General features: G+C 45.2%; 2 protein-coding genes across 2 annotated transcripts; one reads left to right on the top strand and one right to left on the bottom strand.

The window, feature by feature from the left end:
* Positions 1–5,187: 5,187 nt before the first annotated feature.
* LOC101752669 (LRR receptor-like serine/threonine-protein kinase FLS2) lies at positions 5,188–8,239 on the top strand. The gene has a single exon (XM_004980165.4). It carries the CDS (start codon positions 5,188–5,190, stop codon positions 8,041–8,043), a length of 2,856 nt encoding a protein of 951 aa, XP_004980222.3. The 3' UTR covers positions 8,044–8,239.
* A 12,457-nt stretch (positions 8,240–20,696) lies between these two features.
* LOC101780366 (serine/arginine repetitive matrix protein 1) lies at positions 20,697–21,846 on the bottom strand. The gene has a single exon (XM_004978789.4). It carries the CDS (start codon positions 21,756–21,758, stop codon positions 21,045–21,047), a length of 714 nt encoding a protein of 237 aa, XP_004978846.1. The 5' UTR covers positions 21,759–21,846; the 3' UTR covers positions 20,697–21,044.

Below are 21,846 nucleotides of genomic sequence, written 5' to 3'. Positions count from 1 at the left end.
GACGCTTTTGGGAGTTAGGAGCTCACCCCGGTCTGAAACCGAGTGGGTCGCCATGCTTCATAGGAATATGTTAAATGTGCATGCCACTCGCCAAATTATGGGTTTAGGCCCGGGTCGAGACTAGCAAGTGCAATACCATACTTGTCGTAGAATAGAGTATAAGAGTAGGGGGAGTGGTGTTGACCTTTAGCCCCCCTATTTGCTTTTACCCCCGATTGGCCCCGGTGGGAGTTCTTCACAATTCTGGGGTGATCCACTACGGGGGATTGCATCCGAGCCCGGTTGCAGGATGGTATCGTAACTCCCAGGTTCTTCGCTCGGTAGGGTGACATTCTCTCGGTCGATGGACCGTTTGCACTCACTTCGAGATGGGTCCAGGTGTACACACTCTACAGAGTTAAAACTATACGTATAGCCGCGTCCTCGGTCATGGACAACCCTGTGACGTCACAACTCTCCATTGTTTTCGGATATCTTTACCTCCCCCTTAGAGCTACCTATGTGTGATGTGAGCCGCATCTGCAATCAGGAAGAGGGGAAGTTGCTCCCTTTCCCTTTAGGATCCGGCTGTAGGTGTTGAGAGGCGAAGAGAGGGAGTCTTCTCCTCGACCCAAGTTTGGAGTTAGGATGTTGGTGATAGGGACCCTGTCTAGGCAGGTGTGCCCGATGTGCTGAGAGATTGGGATGATGGATATAGAGTTTATCTTTATGCTTGCTCCTTAGTAAACCCGAACCTACTCCTTGTCTACTTTTGACCCTTAGTATTAGGCCACTTAAAGCTTGCATACGGATGGTGACGTGAACTTGTCCTAATTCTTGGGAACAGCTTGTGAGTTTGCAGGTAACGAGTATGACTTCGACAACAACCACGACGGTTGGTACAACTGAGCGTTGCTGTGCTACGCTCAAGAATGCCTGTGGAGGTGATCGTGAAGATGGAGATGCTTCCAGGTAGCGCTGTGTTGGCTTTATTCATGTCGTTTAGCCCAAGGGGCATGAACCAGATCGTACTTTCATATTTTGGGATATAATAAATAAATTTGTATTGTTATCGAGGTATGGAAGTGATATTTTTGCTGAAATGAGTTTAGTATGTGATAACTACTGTTCCAGGGACTATCACGAGGATACAGGGAGTCAGATTTCTCCTTACAGAAATTTCGCTATTTTCACCGGGCTCGTGCGCCGCTACACCACAGGCTGCTCGATCCTTCCCCGCTGGCGAAGCTCTCCACTCTCAGGGGGGCGCTCATCCCCGCGCGAGGGCACTATGCGGCCTCTGCGAGATGCTTCCGAGCCCTCTCAGTTTCTCCACCGGTCATCGGTCAAGGTCTGCGGGGAGAGAGAAAAGGCAAAGGGAATGAGAGTCACGGGAAAAGAAATGGGATAAGCTAGGTGGATAGGAGCCTAATCTTCTCATGGGGAGGGGATGGTGGGCCAGCGACCAAGCATGCACGCGTGATGTGTCGTCGACCGGAGGGAACCTCCGGTCGGGTGTAAATTCAGCTATGCTTGTGTTTCAACTATGCTTGTGTGCGCCCGACCTTACATTACAAAAGCTGAAACACATCACAAAGCTCAAGAAAAAATAAAAGAAAAACAGTACTTCTTTGGTGGGTGTCACACTGTACAGGGAGAGTGCACTGAGATTAAGCATGGATGCAATCCCCTTCACTTGCTAATCTCATGTTTGGCTCCTCCTAAAGTTTAGCACCTGTCACATCAGATGTTTGGATACTAATTAGAAGTATTAAACATAGGCTAATTACAAAACTAATTGCACAAATGGAGTCTAATTCTCGAGACAAATCTATTAAACCTAATTAGTCCATGATTTGACAATGTGGTGCTACAATAACCATTTGCTAATGATGGATTAATTAAGCTTAACAGATTTATCTCACGAATTAGTTTTATAATTAACTTATATTTTATCCTCTTAATTAATATCCGAACCAGACCCTGCTAAAGTTTACGCTAGTATCTGGTAAATTTGGTACTGCATCGGCAGATACTCCTGTATGCTTAGCCGACCTGAACTAGCAATGATGGCAGTCCCTAGCAGAGAATGGTTCGGTGCATCACATCACAAAAAAGCAATAGATGCTTGCGTACCCCGATTGGACGGCAAGAAGTGGTTTTATAAGGCGTATCATCCATCAATTAGAATTTATGCCCATAGAATATAGTGTAATATCCTCTCTTTTTTCTTATGAATTACTCCCTCCGTTTCAAATTTCAGATCCTTCCAACTCTTTGAAGAGTCAAATCATTTATGTTTGACCAAAATTATAGAGAGGATTATAAAGATTTATGACACCGAATAGATATACTATGAAAATATATTTAATAAACAACTAATAATATTTATTTGGTATCATAAATGTTAGTACTTTATTGTATAAATTTGATCAAATTTAAGATATTTGATTTTTCAAAAAAATTGGAATGATTTTCCATTTGAAACGGAGGTAGCGTGTACATAACTCGTCATTCATTGTAACGTATAACTAGCAGGGCCTGACCCCTCCTGTTTAATAAAAAATAAAGATAAATTATTATGTGGGCTTTAACTGCTGCAAGACTTACCCCTTGTTTACTTCCCTCCAAATTCCCAACTTTGACACTATGCAAAAAGAAGATTCCCCATCATATCAAACTTGCGGTACATGCATGGAGTACTAAATGTAGACGAAATCAAAAACTAATTGCACAGTTTTGTTGTACTTTGCGAGACGAATCTTTTGAGCCTAATTAGTCAATATTTGGACAATAATTCACAAATACAAACGAAACGCTACAGTGTCGCATTTATGGTAAAATACCAATTTGGCACCTCCCAACTTGGGAAGTAAACAAGGGCTTGCACAGCTGTGCAACTATGCTACGGAGTGATAGGTAATCGTCAATGCAACACGGCGGTCCACGCACGTTCAATAAGAAATTTCGTCTCATGTACTCATGTCTTTTCATAGTATTAATTGACTGAAAATATACGATGGCTATCTTTCATATCTGATGGTGAAACGTGGAGGATACCATTCAGACAATACGACCAAGACTTTGACTGCTGAAACGGATGCCATCGAATAAGACCAATGCTTCCATTTCGATATAGATTTGCAAATATGGCTGCAGCAGGTTCCTGCTTCTCCAAATAACAGCCATAATCTGGCTGCTTCTGATCCTACACATGTCATCCAGTTCCTCCCTTCGAGCTAAGAGATCGAATGGGAGATGCATTGCAAGTGAGAGGGGTGCACTGCTCTCATTGAAGGCCGGCTTATCAGATCCGGGAGGCCAACTCTTATCATGGAAAGGAGAGGCGGATTGCTGCAGTGCAAGGGTGTCCAGTGCAGCAACCGAACCATCCATGTTGTCAAGCTCGTTCTCCAATTTTTTAGAAAAAGAATAGTTTTCGGCCTATGTGACTGTACACAACCAAGTTTTCACAGAATTTTCAGCTTATAAGCTGATTATAAATAAAAGGGAAAATAGTACGCAAATGAAAAGGAGAAAAATTATAAGCAAAGCCTATTATTGTTTCTATATCCATTCTTAGCAAAGATATCTAAGGCTACGATCTCAACACCTTGCTTGCCAAACGAACAGTCTCCCTTGAATTCTCACACTGTAGTAATAATAGGGATCAAAGTAAATGCATATTTACAAGGTATGATCTAGTTAATGTTTTGTGCAAATTAGTGAAAGTCATTGTCGGGGATACATCCCCAATACTCGCAAGGAAGGAAGAAGTCAGACTCCTACTATGATTCCCCTGTAATCCTGCTAGGACTCATCCCATGTAATCCTACTAAGACTCCTCCTTGTAATCTGACTAGTACTCTGCCCCTGAAGTATATAAAGGAGGGCAGGGGTACCTAGCTCGGCAGGTCACACCTCAACACCCAAGCGCAGGGCGCAATATACAAACACACCCAAACAGGACATAGGGTATTACGCTACTCCGGCGGCCCGAACCTGTCTAAATCTATGTCTCGTGTCCTCACTTTTACCTTCAAGTTCCAGGTCCGGCGATCCCCCATTACACATTCTGCTACCTCGGGTACCCCTTGGTAGACGGCCAGTATAAAACACCGACAGTCGTGGGTTTAAGATTTTAAGTTTACGTAATTTACTTGTAGGCTAGGCACGCGCAGATTCCATTCGATCATGGAAAGATGACTGGACAGTCTATACAGACCACAGAAGTGTCTCGAGTGCTGTTCAGGCATTAGCCAGCTATGCGGGTATGCACTACTGCAGGGAATTTGTCAACGCGTTCAAACAGAACAGTATGGCTATAAGAATTTTGTCTCATATCTTTCCATAGCATTTATTAACCACAAATAATGGTAGCATGTGACAGCTGTGCGACAAAATTGTGTGGATGATATCATTCTCAGTCACGATTGTGCGACAAAGTTGCCCGACTAAGGGGGCGTTTGGATACGAGGTGCTAAACTTTAACAGTGTCACATCGAATGTTCGGATGCTAATTAGGAGAACTAAACATGAGCTAATTATAAAACTAATTGCAGAACCCTGTGCTAATTCGCGTGACGAATCTATTAAGCCTAATTAATCCATCATTAGCAAATGGTTACTGTAGCACCACATTGTCAAATCATGGACTAATTAGGCTTAATAGATTCGTCTCACGAATTACACTCCATCTGTGCAATTAGTTTTATAATTAGTCTATGTTTAATACTCCTAATTAGCATCCAAACATTCGATGTGACGGGTGTTAAACTTAACACCATGGAGCCAAACAGGCCCTAATCACGATTCGTCGGGCTTATCTCTCCCCTAGAACCGATAAGGACCAGCGACTAGGCATGAGCGACTAGAAAGTTAGGACGGCAGGGATGATTTTAAAAAGAGCAGGGGCTTAAATAAAAGGAAAAGGATCTAAATCTAATTACTATTAAACTACGCAGGACCTCAAGTGCAAAAACTATAAAACTCGGGAATTTTTAGGAAAACAATGGAGCGGCGGTGGGGTTGACCGGTATTGACTTCGGTCAAATCCATTCTGGACCGCCAGTTAGTCATGAGCGACCAGAAAGCTAGTCGTCCAGTTAGTCATCGCCTAATCATGATTAGTGGTCTGATTAGGCTTAAAACGATCAGGTTTGAGAGTTGAGACATTGATACTGCACTCATATCTCATACGTGCTGAAAATGGCTGCGGTGAGGTTCCAGCTTCTCCAAGGAACAGTCCTAACCTGGCTGCTTCTGATCCTGCCCATGCCCTCAAGTTCCTCCCTTCAAGCTAAGAGATCGAATGGGAGATGCATCACAAGTGAGAGGGATGCGCTGCTCTCATTGAAGGCCGGCTTATTAGATCCCGGGGGCCAACTCTCATCATGGCAGGGAGAGGATTGCTGCCAGTGGAAGGGTGTTCACTGCAGCAACAGAACCAGCCATGTTGTCAAGCTCGATCTCCATGGTGACGTTGGTCATTCGGAGAACGCACTGGGAGGTGAGATGAGCTCCTCCTTAGTTGAATTGCAACATCTGAAGTATTTAGACTTGAGTTGTAACTACTTCAATGGTTCAAGCATCCCAAAGTTTATTGGCTCCCTTAAAAATCTTGAATACCTCAACCTTTCCTTTGCGCAATTTTTGGGGAGAATACCTCCGCAGCTAGGTAATCTATCCAACCTCGTCTATCTTGATCTCGGGAACAATTATTACTGCAGCTATCTATACTCAGACAGCCTTATATGGGTGTCACATCTTTCCCAACTGAAGTACCTTGACATGAGCTGGGCGAATCTTAGCGCCGCAGTAGACTGGATTTATGGAATTAGCAGCCTTCCATCACTAGAAGTTCTTTATCTAAGTGTCAGCGATCTAAGAAACACAAATACCATTCTCAGCCATTCTAATCTAACAGCACTTAAGGTATTGGACATCAGCTACAACTCCTTTCATACTACAATTTCTCCCAGTTGGTTTTGGCACATAAGGACATTGACTTATCTTGGCCTCTCCTCATCTGGCTTCCAAGGCCCAATTCCTTATGAGATGGGAAATATAACCTCACTTGAGCAAGTTTATATAGGTGACAACAATATTACGAGTATGATACCACCAAATTGGGAGAACCTATGTAACTTGAAGATTATGGATCTTTCATTTAATAATATCACTGGGGATATAGGTGATTTGATGGACAGGCTTCCAAAATGTTCATGGAACAAGCTGTACGTGTTGGACTTTTCCTATAACGAATTGGCCGGGAACCTTCCAAATTGGTTACAGCCTCTAAAGAATCTGACTTCCTTAAATTTGTATGGTAACGGTATCACGGGCTCTTTACCATTGTGGATAGGAGGACTTAACAATTTGACTATATTAAATCTTGGTTCTAACTGGCTGGTTGGTGAAATAAATGAAGAGCACCTGGAAGCATTGACAAATTTACAAGTACTAGAAATGTCTGATAACTCTCTTTCCATGGAGGTACACTCAAATTGGATTCCTTCATTCAAATTAAAGGTGGCCAGTTTCAGATCATGCCAGCTTGGACCTGCGTTCCCATCATGGATTAGATGGCAAAGGAGTATCAATGTTCTTGACATTTCAAATGCAACCATATATGACAATGTACCCGATTGGTTGTGGGTCGTAGTTTCAACAGCTTCCATTTTGGACATGTCAAAAAATTTATTAACTGGCACATTACCAGCAAGTCTTGAAATGTTGGCGGCAGAAATCATTGACCTTAGTAGTAACAGATTTGCAGGTCCAGTTCCACGTTTTCCCAGAAATGTACAGTATCTTGACCTCTCCAGAAACAATTTATCAGGAACACTACCAGACTTTGGAGCCATGAATTTACAGATTTTTTCTCTTTATAACAATTCAATTTCTGGCAGTATACCATTGTCGCTGTGCCTCATGCAACACCTGTATATACTAGACCTATCAGGAAACATGTTATCAGGAGAGTTGCCCACTTGCAAAGGAGATTCCGATTCTTACAAATATATGCATGCACTTAACTTAAATAGCAATAATCTTTCAGGAGTTTTCCCGTCAGCTCTTCAGATGTCCCAAGATTTAATTTTCCTTGATCTTGCATATAACCAATTCTCTGGGAATTTGCCAGCATGGTTAGGAGATAAGTTGCCATCCCTAGCATGGCTACGACTGCGGTCCAATAACTTTTCTGGCAATATTCCCATTCAACTTGCAACGATTCAAGGGCTTCAATATATTGACCTTGCATGTAACCGCATTTCTGGTCAAATACCTGAGTCCATGGTGAACTTGAGTGCAATGGCTCGCTCCAACGGATATAGTTCCCTTGATGAAGTAGAAGGATCTGGAATCGGCGGCGTGGAAACTTATAGTCCTACGATTTTCTTTACAGAGACCACGTCAGTTCTAACCAAAGGGCAACAGCTTGAATTATCTCAAGGAATTCAGTACATGGTAAATATTGATTTATCATGTAACAATTTGACTGGGCAAATTCCTCAAGGCATTAGTGCTCTGGTTGCTTTGAAAAGCTTGAATGTTTCTTGGAATCATTTAAGCGGGAGAATTCCCAATAACATTGGTGACCTCAAGGCATTGGAGTCCCTCGACTTATCACATAATGAGCTATCTGGAGAGATCCCTTCTAGCATATCAGCTCTAACTTCTTTGGCCAGCTTCAACCTCTCGTATAACAATCTAAGCGGAAGAATACCAACAGGGAATCAACTTCAGACGCTAGCAACTGATGACCCGGAATCGATGTATGTTGGAAACATTGGTTTATGTGGTCCTCCACTCCCAAAGGGTTGCCCTGGAAATGGAACAAGTAATTCTCCAGTTGATGAGCCTGAGCAGAAGGACAATGGGATGGTGAACTCCATCTACCTGAGCATGATTATCGGGTTCGTGTTTGGCCTTTGGATGGTGTTCTGCATTATGTTGTTACATAAGGGACTGAGGTATTCCTATTTCGCCTCCATTGATTACTTGTATCACACGATGTGCGTTCATGTGGTTGTCACTTGGAACTTCTTGATGAGAAGGTAATTCTTAATGTTTTACATCGTGTGACACGTATAACTATGCTATGTATTTGTAGTTTGTGTATGAAGCACAAGAGAATGGTTATTACTGTATTTGTTATAGTGTGCACGGCACCACCAGTGTATCACTGTATAATGGTTCCTTCTATGTATCCAAGCGCAGTGTGCGATGACCCAAAAAAGATTTAAAGTATCCCTTCATAAGCACAAAGTTAGATATATATTTTTATTCATGCAGGACTTAAAATTCTGCCGTGGATATTTTTTTTATTCATGAGTAACTTTTGTTTGCATTTTTAGTTTTAATAATTGCATATGGATTCATGAATAAAAACGGCACCCTACATACACATAAACAAATGTTATTCTCTTGTCCGGAATCAACATCCTAGCCACATTTCAGATTCCTGCAAGGTACTTCACGGACACACTGTGTGAATTTGGTGGAACGTGGACTGACATGAGAGTTTGTTTGGATTACAACTTGAAGATTAAAAATCTATTCTATCTCTATCTCTATCTCACGCGCAACAACCTGCACATTAAGATCTACATGAGTAGGACTCGGTTACAAGAAGATCTTAACTAATTATAACATCCTCCCTCAATCTAAACTCTCCTTAGCCTTGAGATTTAGATTGTTCATGAAGTCTTCAAGCTTCCCAACTGGTAAAGCCTTTGTAAAGACATGAGCAATCTATTCTTTGGTAGAAATAAGCCGAACCTGCAGTTGCTTGTTAGCTACACGCTCTCTGACAAAATGGAAATCAATTTCAATGTGTTTGGCTCTAGCATGAAAGACTAGGTTAGCTGAAAAGTATGTTGCTCTCAAGTCATCACACCAGAGACATGGTGGTTTATCAAGTTTAACACCAAGCTCCTTGAATAGTGACTCCATCCGTATTGCTTCTGCAGTTGCATTTGCCACAGACTTGTATTCCGCTTCTGTACTTGAATGAGAGACAGTAGCTTGCTTCCTAGCACTCCAAGAAATAAGGTTAGGTCCCAAAAATACTGCAAACCCACCTGTAGATTTCCTGTCATCAATACTTCCTGCCCAATCAGCATATGAGAAAACACTTAGCAACAATGACTTGGATCTTTGAATGTGTAACCTGAGACTAGCAGTAAGTTTGACATATCTGAGAATTCTTTTAACAGCTGTCCAAAGATCCGTGGTGCATGTAAAAATTAACACGCCTTATTTACTGAGAATGATATATCAGGCCTAGTGAGAGTAAGATACTGAAGAGCCCCAACTATACTCCTGTAGCGGGTACTATCTTCTACACTCAGCGGTTTGCCTTCATATCTTGAGAGCTTTTCTGACGTTGACAGAGGAGTTAGCGAAGGCTTGCATTTGGTCATCCCTACTCTCTCTAGTATTTCATTTGCATATTTTTCTTGTGACAGAAGCAAGCTTTCCTTGTCTCTTTGCACTTCGATGCCTAAGGAATAATGCAAGTCTCCCAAGTCTTTCAAGGCAAAATCCTTCTTTAGATCAGTCATCAAAGCTGATACGGTTTTACTAGAAGAACTTGTAACAATTATATCATCCACATATATGAGCATATAAATTGTTATTCCAGCCTTACGATAAATAGAAAGAGAGATATGTAATTTTGAAGTATTAAATCCAAGATCAAGTAACTTAGAACTCAATCTAGCATACCATACCCTAGGAGCTTGTTTTAGACCATAAATAGCTTTGTCAAGTCTACATACCATATGTGGTCCTTTAGCACTTTCAAAACCAGGTGGTTGTTTCATATATACCTTTTCTTCTAGAACACTATGAAGAAACACGTTCTGCACATCTAGTTGCCTTAAGCACCATCCTTTGGAAATTGTAATTGATAGAACAAGCCTAACAGTAGCAATTTTCACAACTGGACTGAAGGTATCCTCATAATCAATACCATACCGTTGCTTGAATCCTTTGGCTACTAATCAAGCTTTGTATCTGTCTATTGTGCCATCATATTTCTTTTTCACTTTATATACCCACTTACAATCAATCACATTTGTACTTTGTTTTCCCTTGACCAGATATCAAGTCTGATTTTTCAGGAGCGCATTGTATTCATCCTCCATTGCTTTTTTCCACTAGGTATCATCAAGAGCCTCCTGTATAGACTTAGGTTAACCTGTGACACAGAAATTTCCATATTTGATAATTCCATCAAAGAATTTTTTAGGTTTTACAATATCACTTTTCAATCTGGTGCGCTTTGGAGGAGATGGCCCTGGAATCTGATCAGGTGAAATAGCTGCCTCCACATTAGATCTAGAACTAAGCGTAGAGGATCCACCAACGTCCACCGGAGCTGTCGCTGCAGGAGGTGGAGACAGCGAGCCACGCGGCGACTTCGGAGCAGGTGCAGGCGGTGCTGACGCAGCTTGTTGCTGCAGTGCAGGCGACAGAGGGGAACGCAGTGCACTAGGAGAGGGTGGTGGTGCGCCCGACACGCCTCTGCTCCCCCCATGCACTAAGCTGGAGCTGACGGATCCGCATGGTCTGGCCGTATACGCCTGGGAACGGGCGCCCGGATCGCCTGTGGACACCAGAGGATCTCCGTTTGGCATTGTGGCAGCATCATTTGATGTAGGAATTTCTTCAGCTGGCTCCTAAAAATTTACATGTTCTTCTGTAGCAGGGTTAGCATTAATATTGGGATCAATACAGCCTACACCCCCTGAATTCAAGAGATAATCTGGTAAAAGAAGAATTTCCTTCCTAAGAAGAGCACTAGCATTTGGATGTAAGTGAGCAAAAGGAAAATATGTCTCATCAAACACCACATCCCATGAAATGTATATCTAGCCAGAGGAGACATCCAGACATTTGAACCCCTCGTGTATGGAGCTGTACCCAAGGAAAGCACAACGAAGGGAATGAAAAGCAAGTTTGCGTGTGTTGTATGGTCGCAAATTGGGTCAACACGCACAACTAAAGGTACGCGATGAGGTATAATCAGGTGTTTCCTTATAGAGGCGCTCAACTAGAGTTGCATAGTCAAGAACTTTACTAGGAAGGAGATTAATGAGATATGTGGCTGTTAGAAAGGATTGATCCCAGAACATAAGAGGCATGCTAGCGTTGTCTAGAAGGGCTAACCCTACCTCAACAATATGACGATACTTTCTTTCTGCTAGACCATTCTGTTGATGAGCATGAGGGCATGACACCCTATGAGCAATGCCTATGCGTTGGAAGAAAGAATTAAGCTTCTCATATTCACTCCCCAATCCATTTTCATAGATAAAATCTTTTTATTAAATCTCCGCTCAACTGAGCTTTGGAAGTCCCTAAAGACTTGAAAAATATTTGATTTTTTTCTTGAGAAGGAAGATCCAAGTGTATCTACTGAAATCATCGATAAAACTTACGTAATATGAGTGACGCCCAATAGAAGTAGGCGCTGGTCCCCAAACATTAGAGGTAACAAGATCAAGCGGAGCACTGGAAATTTTATCAGATCACAAATAGGGTAATTGATGGCTCTTGGCCATTTGACAAGAATCACAAACTGACTCGAGAGTTTGATCACTAACATAAGGAAGCTTATTATTGCTAAGGACTCGATTAACAATGGGAAAAGCTGGATGGCCCAAATGACTATGCCATCTAGAGGTAGACGGTTCTGACACCATAAACTTGCTTCCTTGACCTTCCACTTGAGGATGGTGAACCTAAAGGATAAAGGCCACTACGACATCTACCTCGATGGAGAATTGCCTTCGTTGCCTGATCTTTGACAAGGAAGAAATTAGGATGGAATTCAAGAAAGGCATCATTATCTCGAGCAAGTTTGTGAACAGAAACAAGATTTTTATTGGCACTAGGGACATGAAGAATATTGTTTAGATGCAGATATTTACTAGGGGTGTGTAAGGTTATATGACCAATATTACTAATGCTCATACCTGATCTGCTAGCCATGTGTACTTGATCCCGTTTCATCTTCTTAAGCTCACTAGTGATATGGTCGGTGGCACCACTATCTCCATACCAGTTAGTGTCATAGCCATACCCAATTGTTGTGGCGCCTGTTGTGCATACATCCGTGGGCCCACCAGAAGGTTTGTATGGATCCACATACGGAGAAGTACACCGAAACATATCAAAACATGAAGACTACGGTACAGGGTGGCGTGGTCTACATGGAGTTTAGGGGACTAGTCGAAGACAAGGAAACTACTCGTCCTAGTTGGAGTAGTACCCTGTAGTCGAATCCAACTAGTACTCTTGTTGAACAACTACCCTGTAACCCTACTCCCCTAGTATATAAGGGCGAGCAGGGATCCCCTCCAAACAAGTCAATCCAATACAAGCAAAATAACACAAAGGACGTAGGGTATTACGCGATCTAGCAGTCAGAACCTGTCTAAATCGCGTTCCTACGTACACCATCGAGTTCCTGATTTTGGCGACACCCACTAACCAAAACTCTACCCCGGGTACTCCCGTGGTAGGTTGCCGGGTTTAAACACCGACAGCTCCTGCAACCTTGGTGTTCTCTTCTTCATTATCCTCATCATAGCGGTACCAACACCTAGAAGCTTCATGACCTATCTTCTTGCAGATCTGACAAATGGTTCTTGAGGATTGTCCACTTTGCTTGGGGGCGACTGTGCTAGCATTGCTTGTACGTCCTCCACTCCCACAACCACCTCATCCTTTGCCGCGATTGTTACCGCAACCGCGAGGTGCACCACGTCCATGACCAATCGAATTTGCAGATGACTGGAAGTGATCGTCGCCATCCTGGTACGCCTCCAGACGGAAGTCATACACCATCATCTGAGAGTACAGATCTCCCAAGGAGATTGGATCTATCCTGATGAGGACAGCTGATATGAAGGGGTTATAGTCATAACCAAGACCATTAAGTAAATTTGCCACAACCTCTTCATCGTTGATGATCTTGCCGGCAGCAGCGATCTCATCGATGATGGCCCAAACCTTGTCGAAGTATGCCATGGTGGACATGCCACCCTTCTTCAAATTGGCGAGTTGCATGCGTAGATTTGTCACGTGTGCACTCGATCACGCCAAGAACATGCGTTCCAGCGCCTTCCATGTTTCAGCCGAGGAGGTCTCCGTCGCCACCTTCCCCAGCAGATCTTTGGTGATGGAGTGCATCAGGTAGCTGAGTAGGGTTTGGTCTTTGACCATCCACGAGTGGTACTCGGGGTTAGGGACCTTCTGCTTCTTGTTGTCTTCAATGGTTTCAGCGGCTCAGGGTAAGACCCATCCAAGATCTCCATGAGCTGGACGTCACGGACGGCAGGCAGAAACTGGGCTTTCCATAGGCGGTAGTTCTCTCTCATGAGTTTCTCTGAACCACTAGACCCAAGCTGGATCGATGAAGGGAAGGAGGAGGACACCATGGAAGGAAGGTAGTAGATGTGTTTAGGAAGAAGTGGCTCTAATTACCATGTGAGAATTTGGTGGAACGCAGCACATCCACGGCTTCGTGTTATATAGAGGCAAATGCCTACAAGATGTACATGAGAGTTTGTTTGGATTACAACTTGATCTTCAAATAAACAATATATTCTATCTCTATCTCTATCTCATGCGCAACAACCTGCACATCGAGATCTACATGAGTAGGACTTGGTTATGAGATCTTAACTAATTCTAACCCACACCAACTCATACTAGCCAAAAAAGCACACGCGCACACGTGCATGTGAAATTTGCTTGATCCTTGCGTTCGGAACAGAACTAAAGTTAGAAGCCAGTGAGGTGTTTTTTTTTTTAAGGGTGAAGCCAGTGAGGTGTTGAGCTTACGAGATTCTTGCTGGTAGGGATTACAGAGCAAACTGAGCCTGCAACCTTTTTTTTTAACTGGGCCAGGTGCTGTCGCATATCGATTTTACGGGTTGGAGGCCGAGGAGGGTAATAGCCTGGCCCATCAGTGTGGGACTGGTAGGCCCGAGCACCGGTCCACAAAGCAATTCTGAGTCCATGTTCGTGCCGTGGTTGCTGCTGGGTCACCTAGGTGTTTTTGTTGGGTTTTTTAACCTGCTTTTATTTTTGCAAAAGTCAAAAACCAACCAAAGGGTCAAAAAAAACTCTATGTGCTTTTGCCCGAAAACTGTTTTTGCTCTAGTACAAAAGCAAAAGCACCATCCCCTGCTTTCAAGTGCTTTTAGGGTAAAAAATTACCCACCTACCACTGGCTATAAAGGTAACGGTTCGTTTTTGTTTCCGGATCTATTTCTCCCGTAGTCCTTCGTCACAACCGTCCGCCTCCCATGATCCTCCTTCGAGCGCCGCCCCCGGCGGCCCATCGCCCTCCGCCCCCAGTCACCGGTCCACCTCCCACCGGCCCACCGGCCCCAGTCGCCCACCACACCCCACCCCTGGACGGCCGCCACTCGCCGCCCCTGGCCGCCGCACCCCGCCGCCTGCCGCTGGCCACCGCCCGCCTTCCCTGCCCGCCGCCACCCTTTGCACCCCGCCAGCTGCCCCACCCGAGGTTTGAATCCCTTTTTCTGATCTGCTCATGTTTGATCCAGGATGTTAGCATTGCGATTCAATTAGTGACTTGATCCAGGATGTTAGCATTGCGATTCAATTAGTGACTTGAGATGTCTGATGCATCTTGATATCTCGAATTGTGACTTTATAGGTAACCTCCCAAAATCATTTGTGAATCTCAAAAGGTTGGAATATCTGGATTTATCAAAAAACAATCAGCTTAGAGGTGTATCTGGATTTATCACATACCATATGATCTATGTTCTGGAATCTGAGCTCAGATGTACTATTCAGTTTCATTGACCGTATATGTACCCTTTCTAATCTGCAGCATCTGGACTTGTCTAATAATGATAGTATAGTCAGTGTTCCTGAGAGTATTGGCAACCTCAGGAATCTGCATACACTAGACCTCTCTTGCTGTACGCTCATAGTATGCTAACTACTGCTAGCTGAACTTGCACAGTATGCTGGTGCTATTGGAAAAATTGGCAACTTGTATACTGAGCGGTATTTGCACAAAGCTGAATATAGGGAAACGTCAGAAATTGGAATTCAATGGGTGATGAAGTGTATATCACGTCTGAGATATTTTTATAAGATGTTTCGGATAAGCATCGAGATTTTCAAGAAACTTCACGGATTGACCTCAAGCAACAATGTTTCATCTACTGAGTCATTGGCAATGTTCCTGTGGATTGTCGGAAGACCACAATCTTTTTCACAAGTTGAAAATCGTTTCACACGGTCACTTTGGACAGTTCACATGAAGTTTCATGAAGTGTTGAAGTGTTTGCGCAAGTTAGCCAAGGACAACATTAAGCTGAGAGATTCTACTTTTTCTACGGAGCATGAAAGAGTGAGAGAAGACCATTTTTGGCCATACTTTAAAGGCGCAATTGGAGCAATAGATGGTTCACATGTTAAAGTGGCAGTGCCAGTGGACGAAGTGGTTAACCACACATACCGTTATGGATATACATCTCAGAATCATGTATTGGCAAATTTTCCATCATTTCCCGTGCCTCCTAAAGTATACATCGTTCCTTCATCAAGTTAGCAATACTTGTATTATTATATACTTTACTAACTTGATTTTGTAGGAAAATATTATCTTGTGGACTTGGGTTACTCAATTCGCCGAATTGGGTATCTTGTGCCTTTCAAAGGAAGCACGTACCATATACCAAAATTTCGGCAACGTTCGGGGCCTCCTCAAGGAAAGTAAGAGATGTTCAATTTCTTGCATTCATCTCTTCGTAATGTCATTGAAAGGTCTTTTGGAGTCTTAAAGCAGAAGTGGCATATTTTGAAGGGCATGCCAGGTTTCTCACCTCGTACTTAGAAGCATATCATTATGGCTTGTCTTGCATTGCATAATTTTATCCATGACAGCAATTTGTGTGATAAGGTGTTCAAGAGATATGATGAGGAGGAGGAGTATTTGTACAACATACAAGTGGCACGAGACAAACACAAGGAGATGAGAGTGACGATATGGAGAATGAGGATACCATGAATACCATTCGTACTAGGATAGCTGATGCTTTGGTTAGTGCGAGAGGGGGACAATAATGTTGAGGGATGGCATCATTGTATAAAACTTTTGATGGATATTGTTCTATTTATGTGGACCAATCACTTTAATGGACGAAGAACATATAAAATTTATTTTTTTCCTTTCTAAAATATTCATTTACATGCGAATTAGTGAACACATTATTTTTTTTATGAACAATTTTCATATAAACACACCCACGGACCTTTAGGGGTATTACAGGTATTTCTTACACAAACTACAGTTTCACAGCTACTCTAACCAAATGGTCTTCTGCTTTTCCCATAGCTGCTTTCTCACAGTTGCTTTTCCACAGCTCACAGCAGCTTTTCCAAAAGTCACAGCCCAACCAAACACACCCTTAAAAACAAGAGAGATTTTAGTTCATCAATTGTTTTTTTTAAATTGAGGTCATTTTGGTTACCTTGTGTGTGCATTTTTAGTGTTTAATGTTCGAGTCATTAACTTACTAAATTTAGTATGCTAGGACACACACCTATGTCACCTACGTGGGTGTATGTGCTTGAGTGCGTCCGACCTTGCATTACAAAACCTGATTACAAATCACAAAGCGCGAGGAAAAGAAAATGGTACTAATTTGCATTGGTGGGTGCACACTGCACAGGGAGTGGAGTGCACTGTAAGCAACACACGGATGCATGCAGTTCGCTTCCCTTGCTAAATTTGGTACTGCGTCGGCAGATACTCCTATATCAAGCAAGAAGCTGCGCCTGCGCTGCACTAGCAATGATGATGGCAGTCCTTGTATTTGCACGCGCGTTCACTGAAGATATGCTAGAGAATGGTTCGGCTCATCACATCACACAAAGAAACAGATGCTTAATTGCCTACTCCAACTGGAGCCTAATCATGTCATTACTCATGTAGTATACCTCCTTTCCTTAAAGACCGCCTCTTCTTCTCTAGCATCATACTCTGTCCCTGCATACACTCGATCGGTCACCGAGCTTAACATATGTCCATGCTTGTTATTGGTCCCTTTACAGAAAGTGCTATGCATCATCTTATCTGAAAACTCTTTGTAACGTACGTACTTGATCTGTGAAGTAGTGCTGAAAATTAAAAGAGGAGTGCAACTGATGTGGATGGGCAGTCCATCATTCTTAGATTCTTTGCTAACCAACAGTGTTAGGCGATCACAACAGGTGATTGGGCACAGGATCTCATTTGTTACCTGCCGGAACAGCTAGCAGGACCCTGCTTAGGCTTACTAGATGATCCTGTGCCAACCATATGGATATGCTTCCCTGACAGAGCTTCCCACATGCATGCTCAACCTTTTCCTAATCCAAACTTTCCCAGAGCTTATTAACACTGTTTGTCGCTTTTCTATCTGTCGTCTTCACTGGATGTGACCGTTCCATCGTAAAGCCTTATGAGGCTCCGGATCTAAACTCTGTGGCTGGACCAATAATGTGCTTGTGCATGCCAGAGTGCGATTTCACTATTTCAGTGAGTAGCAGCAGGGAGCCTCCTCATCTGCCTGCTAAACTACAGTGTTTGTGTTCGCTTGCGTGGTTGCTAATCCGGGCAACACACAACTAATGCAAAATCCCAACGGGAAGCCGGATGCTACAGTGCAATCCCAACGGATTTGGCTGATGTACACCCAGCACTTGCGTGTACCGCCATTCCAGCCCACTGTAGGTGGTGAAGGGTGAGTGCACGGAGTTTGGAGTGCACGGTAAGCGTTGAGAGTGGGTGGGACTATTACTACTGATATGGGGACCTGGACTTGACAAAATACTCCCTTTACTGCAACAAGAGTATTACAACAAAGCACTCTTACACTTAGGTGGCTAGCCTAACGCACACACTCTCACTCTTTCTTCTACCTAGCACTACTATTTTGCTCTCTTCTACCATACTCTCTCATTCACCATGCTTATGGATGGATGGCATGGAGAAAGGAGTCTTTATTTATACGTCAAGGGGGTTTATAGGGTGATGACATATGTCCCCTTCTAGAATTTTCAATAAGACAAATATCTATATTCTACACTATTCTAATTTCTTCATGCGAACAACATCTAGTGCTTTCATGGAAAATATTATGGGAAGTTTTTATTGCTTTGCTTCAACACTGAGCAATTTTTTGGCTACATTCCCTGCTAAACATTGTCCTGCATGCTCATCTCGGCAGATAAACTGTTGGAAGGGGCACGCTTTCGCGCTTGCAATGATGGCATGGCTGGGTTCAGATGATCCCATCACAGAGAAAGAGAACACAGCTAGTTTCGGTCCTCAATCATGCAGGCAGGCATAATCATGCATGCTGCCCCTTCGTCTGTGCTGCAAGTGACACTGCAGTACTATATTTGTTCCTTATTTCTCAAGCTCTCTGTACATTTGTACTCCTTGATTTGCTGCCGACACTTTGTAGACTAAACCAACAGTTGATTGAGGATTTAATTTGCCACCAGATTAGGAGCACCCAACATGCAAATATCAGAACCTGATCATATATTCTTCCAGCGTCGAGCCAGCTTGTTGACTAGACGTGTGTCACCGATCGACGATCAGGTGAGCAAAAATGAAAAGGTGCTCTGCATTATCGTGTCACCATCTAAAAAATCATCTATGCGCGACTGATGAGCTGCTGATCGAACCGGCTGCAGCACACTTAACGCAACAGTGGGTCGACAAGGACACCTGTGTAGTACAAGCATATCTCGTCGAGCACCAAATCTCCGATTTTACGAGGCAAATAACTGAGAGCTGTACCGGTGGTGTAGGATCCATATCGAATAGCAGGCCAGCCCATGAGCCCATGCATGAATGACATATACCAGCAAAGATTTCCAAATGGGCCAGGCCCGTTGGGCGGCCCGAGGCCCGACACTAAAAAGCACGGCACGAGCACGGGCCTGGCACTTGAAGTGAATAGTGCCAGAGCTGGCCCAGCACGATGATAGTGCTAGGCCTGGGCCGCCTCCCCGGCACGCTGGGCTAGCACTAGCCCGGCACGATTTTTGGGCCGGCCCGATGTGGCCCGATCTAACTACCATATAAATGCAGGACCCTACTTATCCTTTCAATTTTTCCCCATTTGACCATCCACCCGTCCGCCTCCCAGGGTCCTCCCACAGTCCCACCTTCCTGCTTGCTTGGGACGGTGGCCGTCATGCCCACCGCAAGGGGCCAGCCGCCGCCGCCACCTGGGGCTGACGCGGGGGGGACGGCCGCAGCCGCCGCCGCCGCCGCCCGAGGCCGACGCGGGGGGCCGCCCGCCGCCACCGTCCGCGGGGGACCGGCCGCCGCCGCCACCGGGGGCCGACCGTCGCCGCCCTCCGGGGGCAACTGGAGCCGACCGTCGCTGCTAGTGCCGGGCCGGGCACTAGCACGGCATGGCCCGTCATGTTGTGGGCTGGCCCGGCCTGATAAAAAGGTCGTCGGGCCGGGCCTGGCCGCCTCCTCAGCATGCAGTGCCAGCCCAACCCGGCACGAAAACCCTTCGGGCCTAATAGTGCCGGGTCAGGATGGGTTAGTGCCGGGCTAGGCCGGGCAGCCCATTTGGAAAACTATGTATACCAGCTATGTAATCTCAACCGATCCTCTCAACAGTCGATCGATCCTCTCATCAATCTGCTCGATCTGCTGACTGCATCTCTCAGATCTGAATAGTGGCAGCGCATAGTATATCCACCCACTCGCCTCACCTACCTGCACTGTTGGCACCTTGATTCCTGCAGGCCCCATGCATCTTCTGTAGCCTCTACCCTCCTGCATGCTCACTTACCAGACCAGGGTACGTCGTCGTCAGATGGGGATCTCAGATGGGGATTATTGCTAAAGATTATAGGCTTGTCGATCGATCTGCCCGCTCTTCTTTCGCCAGCGTAGCCTTTACAAACAATATGAATTCAATATCCCACAACTAGTACTCGACAGGCACACCTACGCCTAAGTCCCCACCAATTACAATTAACAAACCCCTCGTCGCCCGGATCCATCCATCGACCGGCTGCAGGCAGTGCGCGACCGGTATGGATTATTTTTAAATTCAAACCGTACGCATTTTGAAAAAGCGCCAATTGGATGGTGCAAATTGGCCGTGTTTGAAAAGCTAGTGGCTCTCGTACACACTAGGCTTTACACATTGCTTCTTCATTTCTTTTCCTTCTTTTGTGAAATATATTGCTTCTTCTTTTTTTGAAAGTTTCAAAAAAAAAGAAGCAATATATTTCACAAAAGAAGGGAAAGAACTCCTTTCTATTTAACTTGGTGCTCCTGTGTATGCGAATATATCTAGTCATTGACCCATGGCTTCTGGACCGGTAGACTCATGATCCCATCTCACTCTTTTTTTTTTCAGTTTTTTGTAGTTGAGCAAGTGCATTATATGACGACTATGCAATTGTACCATTAAGTTGCATATTAGGAGGGATGGCAACAAGCATAGTTCACTCGTGTACATTCCTGCGGGTAAAAATCCTAATGGCTGCGGGTTTGTGTGTCGTTTTCTACCCACCCACAGGTAAAGTATGCACATATCATCTCCTAATCATCTACAAAATAAAGAGAACCATGTGCATTTGCAAATCAACCTATTATTTCCTAATAGTCTACTAGTGAGAAAAGTATATGGGTTTTCAATTAAACTAGTGCATCAATCCATTATGAGTAGATGCCAATATACCGCATTATTTACTTTGTGGTTACAATATTTGCCACCAGCAGTACTTAACAATCTACATCACGACATCGTTTAGTGGATGGTCATGCCAAACATTCATATATTGGTATCAATCACATCCACTACGAAGCTCCACTCAAAAAAACATAAACAAGAAAAAGAAGAAGAAAAAGAGAAAAAGATTCAACCTCATTTTCGATCCCAACATTTTTGCACATGGATCGATTTGATTATTTATGTACCTAACTGAGCCCGCCATGCCGTCCATCACCATGATGCGACCCACCGTGATGGCCCTCATCGCCGCCCGGCCCGGCCCAGGCCCGCTCGGCCAGGCCCCGGACGGACCACCGCCACCGGCCGGCGCACCACGAACGCGCCCTCCGCGACGCCCATGGCGCTCTTGCACCCGTACATGTCGAGGAGCCCGGCCACCCCGCCGGCGGACGCGATGGACCACCGCCGGCTGACGGGCCCGCACGACGCCGGCGCCTGCGTTGCCGCCGCCGGGGACGGGAAGAGGCTGTCCATGAGGCGGCGATCGCTGTCGGCGCCCGCCGCCGCGGCGCGCTCCCTGGTGCACTCGGCGAGCGCGGCGGCGAAGGGGTCCGTGTAGGCGGCCGTCGGGTGGCTGCTGGCGCGGCGCCGGCGGGTCTGATGGTGGTGGTGGTTCCGGGGCCGGGACGGCGGCGCGCGGAGGGGCGGCGGGAGTGGGAGCGGCGGAGCAGAGGAGGCCACCTTGGCGCCGGCAACGGCGATGGCGGGGAGGCGCGTCTTGGGGATTCCCGGGTGGTGCTCCCAGGAGAAGGGCACGGAGGTGGTGCCTCGGTCGCGCGGGGACGGCGACGGCGAGGAGGCGGCGGAGGAGACCGTGGAGAGCGACGAGGAGGAGGACGACGACGATGAAGAGAAGGTCCGGTGGCGGCGGTGGGTCGGCGCCGGGGAGGCTGGATCTTTTGCCGGCGCTGGCGGCAGCGGTGGTTGCGGCGTCCGAGCTTGGCCGGTCGGCATGGGTGGGGGAGCGGCGCGCGCGTGATGATGGCCGGGCGGGTGCCGCTGGCGAGTTTGGTTGAGGTGTGGGGAAGGCGGGGACAGAGGA

The sequence above is a fragment of the Setaria italica genome, chromosome VIII (genome assembly GCF_000263155.2).
Source record: "Setaria italica strain Yugu1 chromosome VIII, Setaria_italica_v2.0, whole genome shotgun sequence".
NCBI classification, from domain to species: domain Eukaryota; kingdom Viridiplantae; phylum Streptophyta; class Magnoliopsida; order Poales; family Poaceae; genus Setaria; species Setaria italica.
The sequence above is the reverse complement of the archived record's forward strand: the minus strand, read 5'-3'. Positions and strand labels throughout refer to the sequence as shown.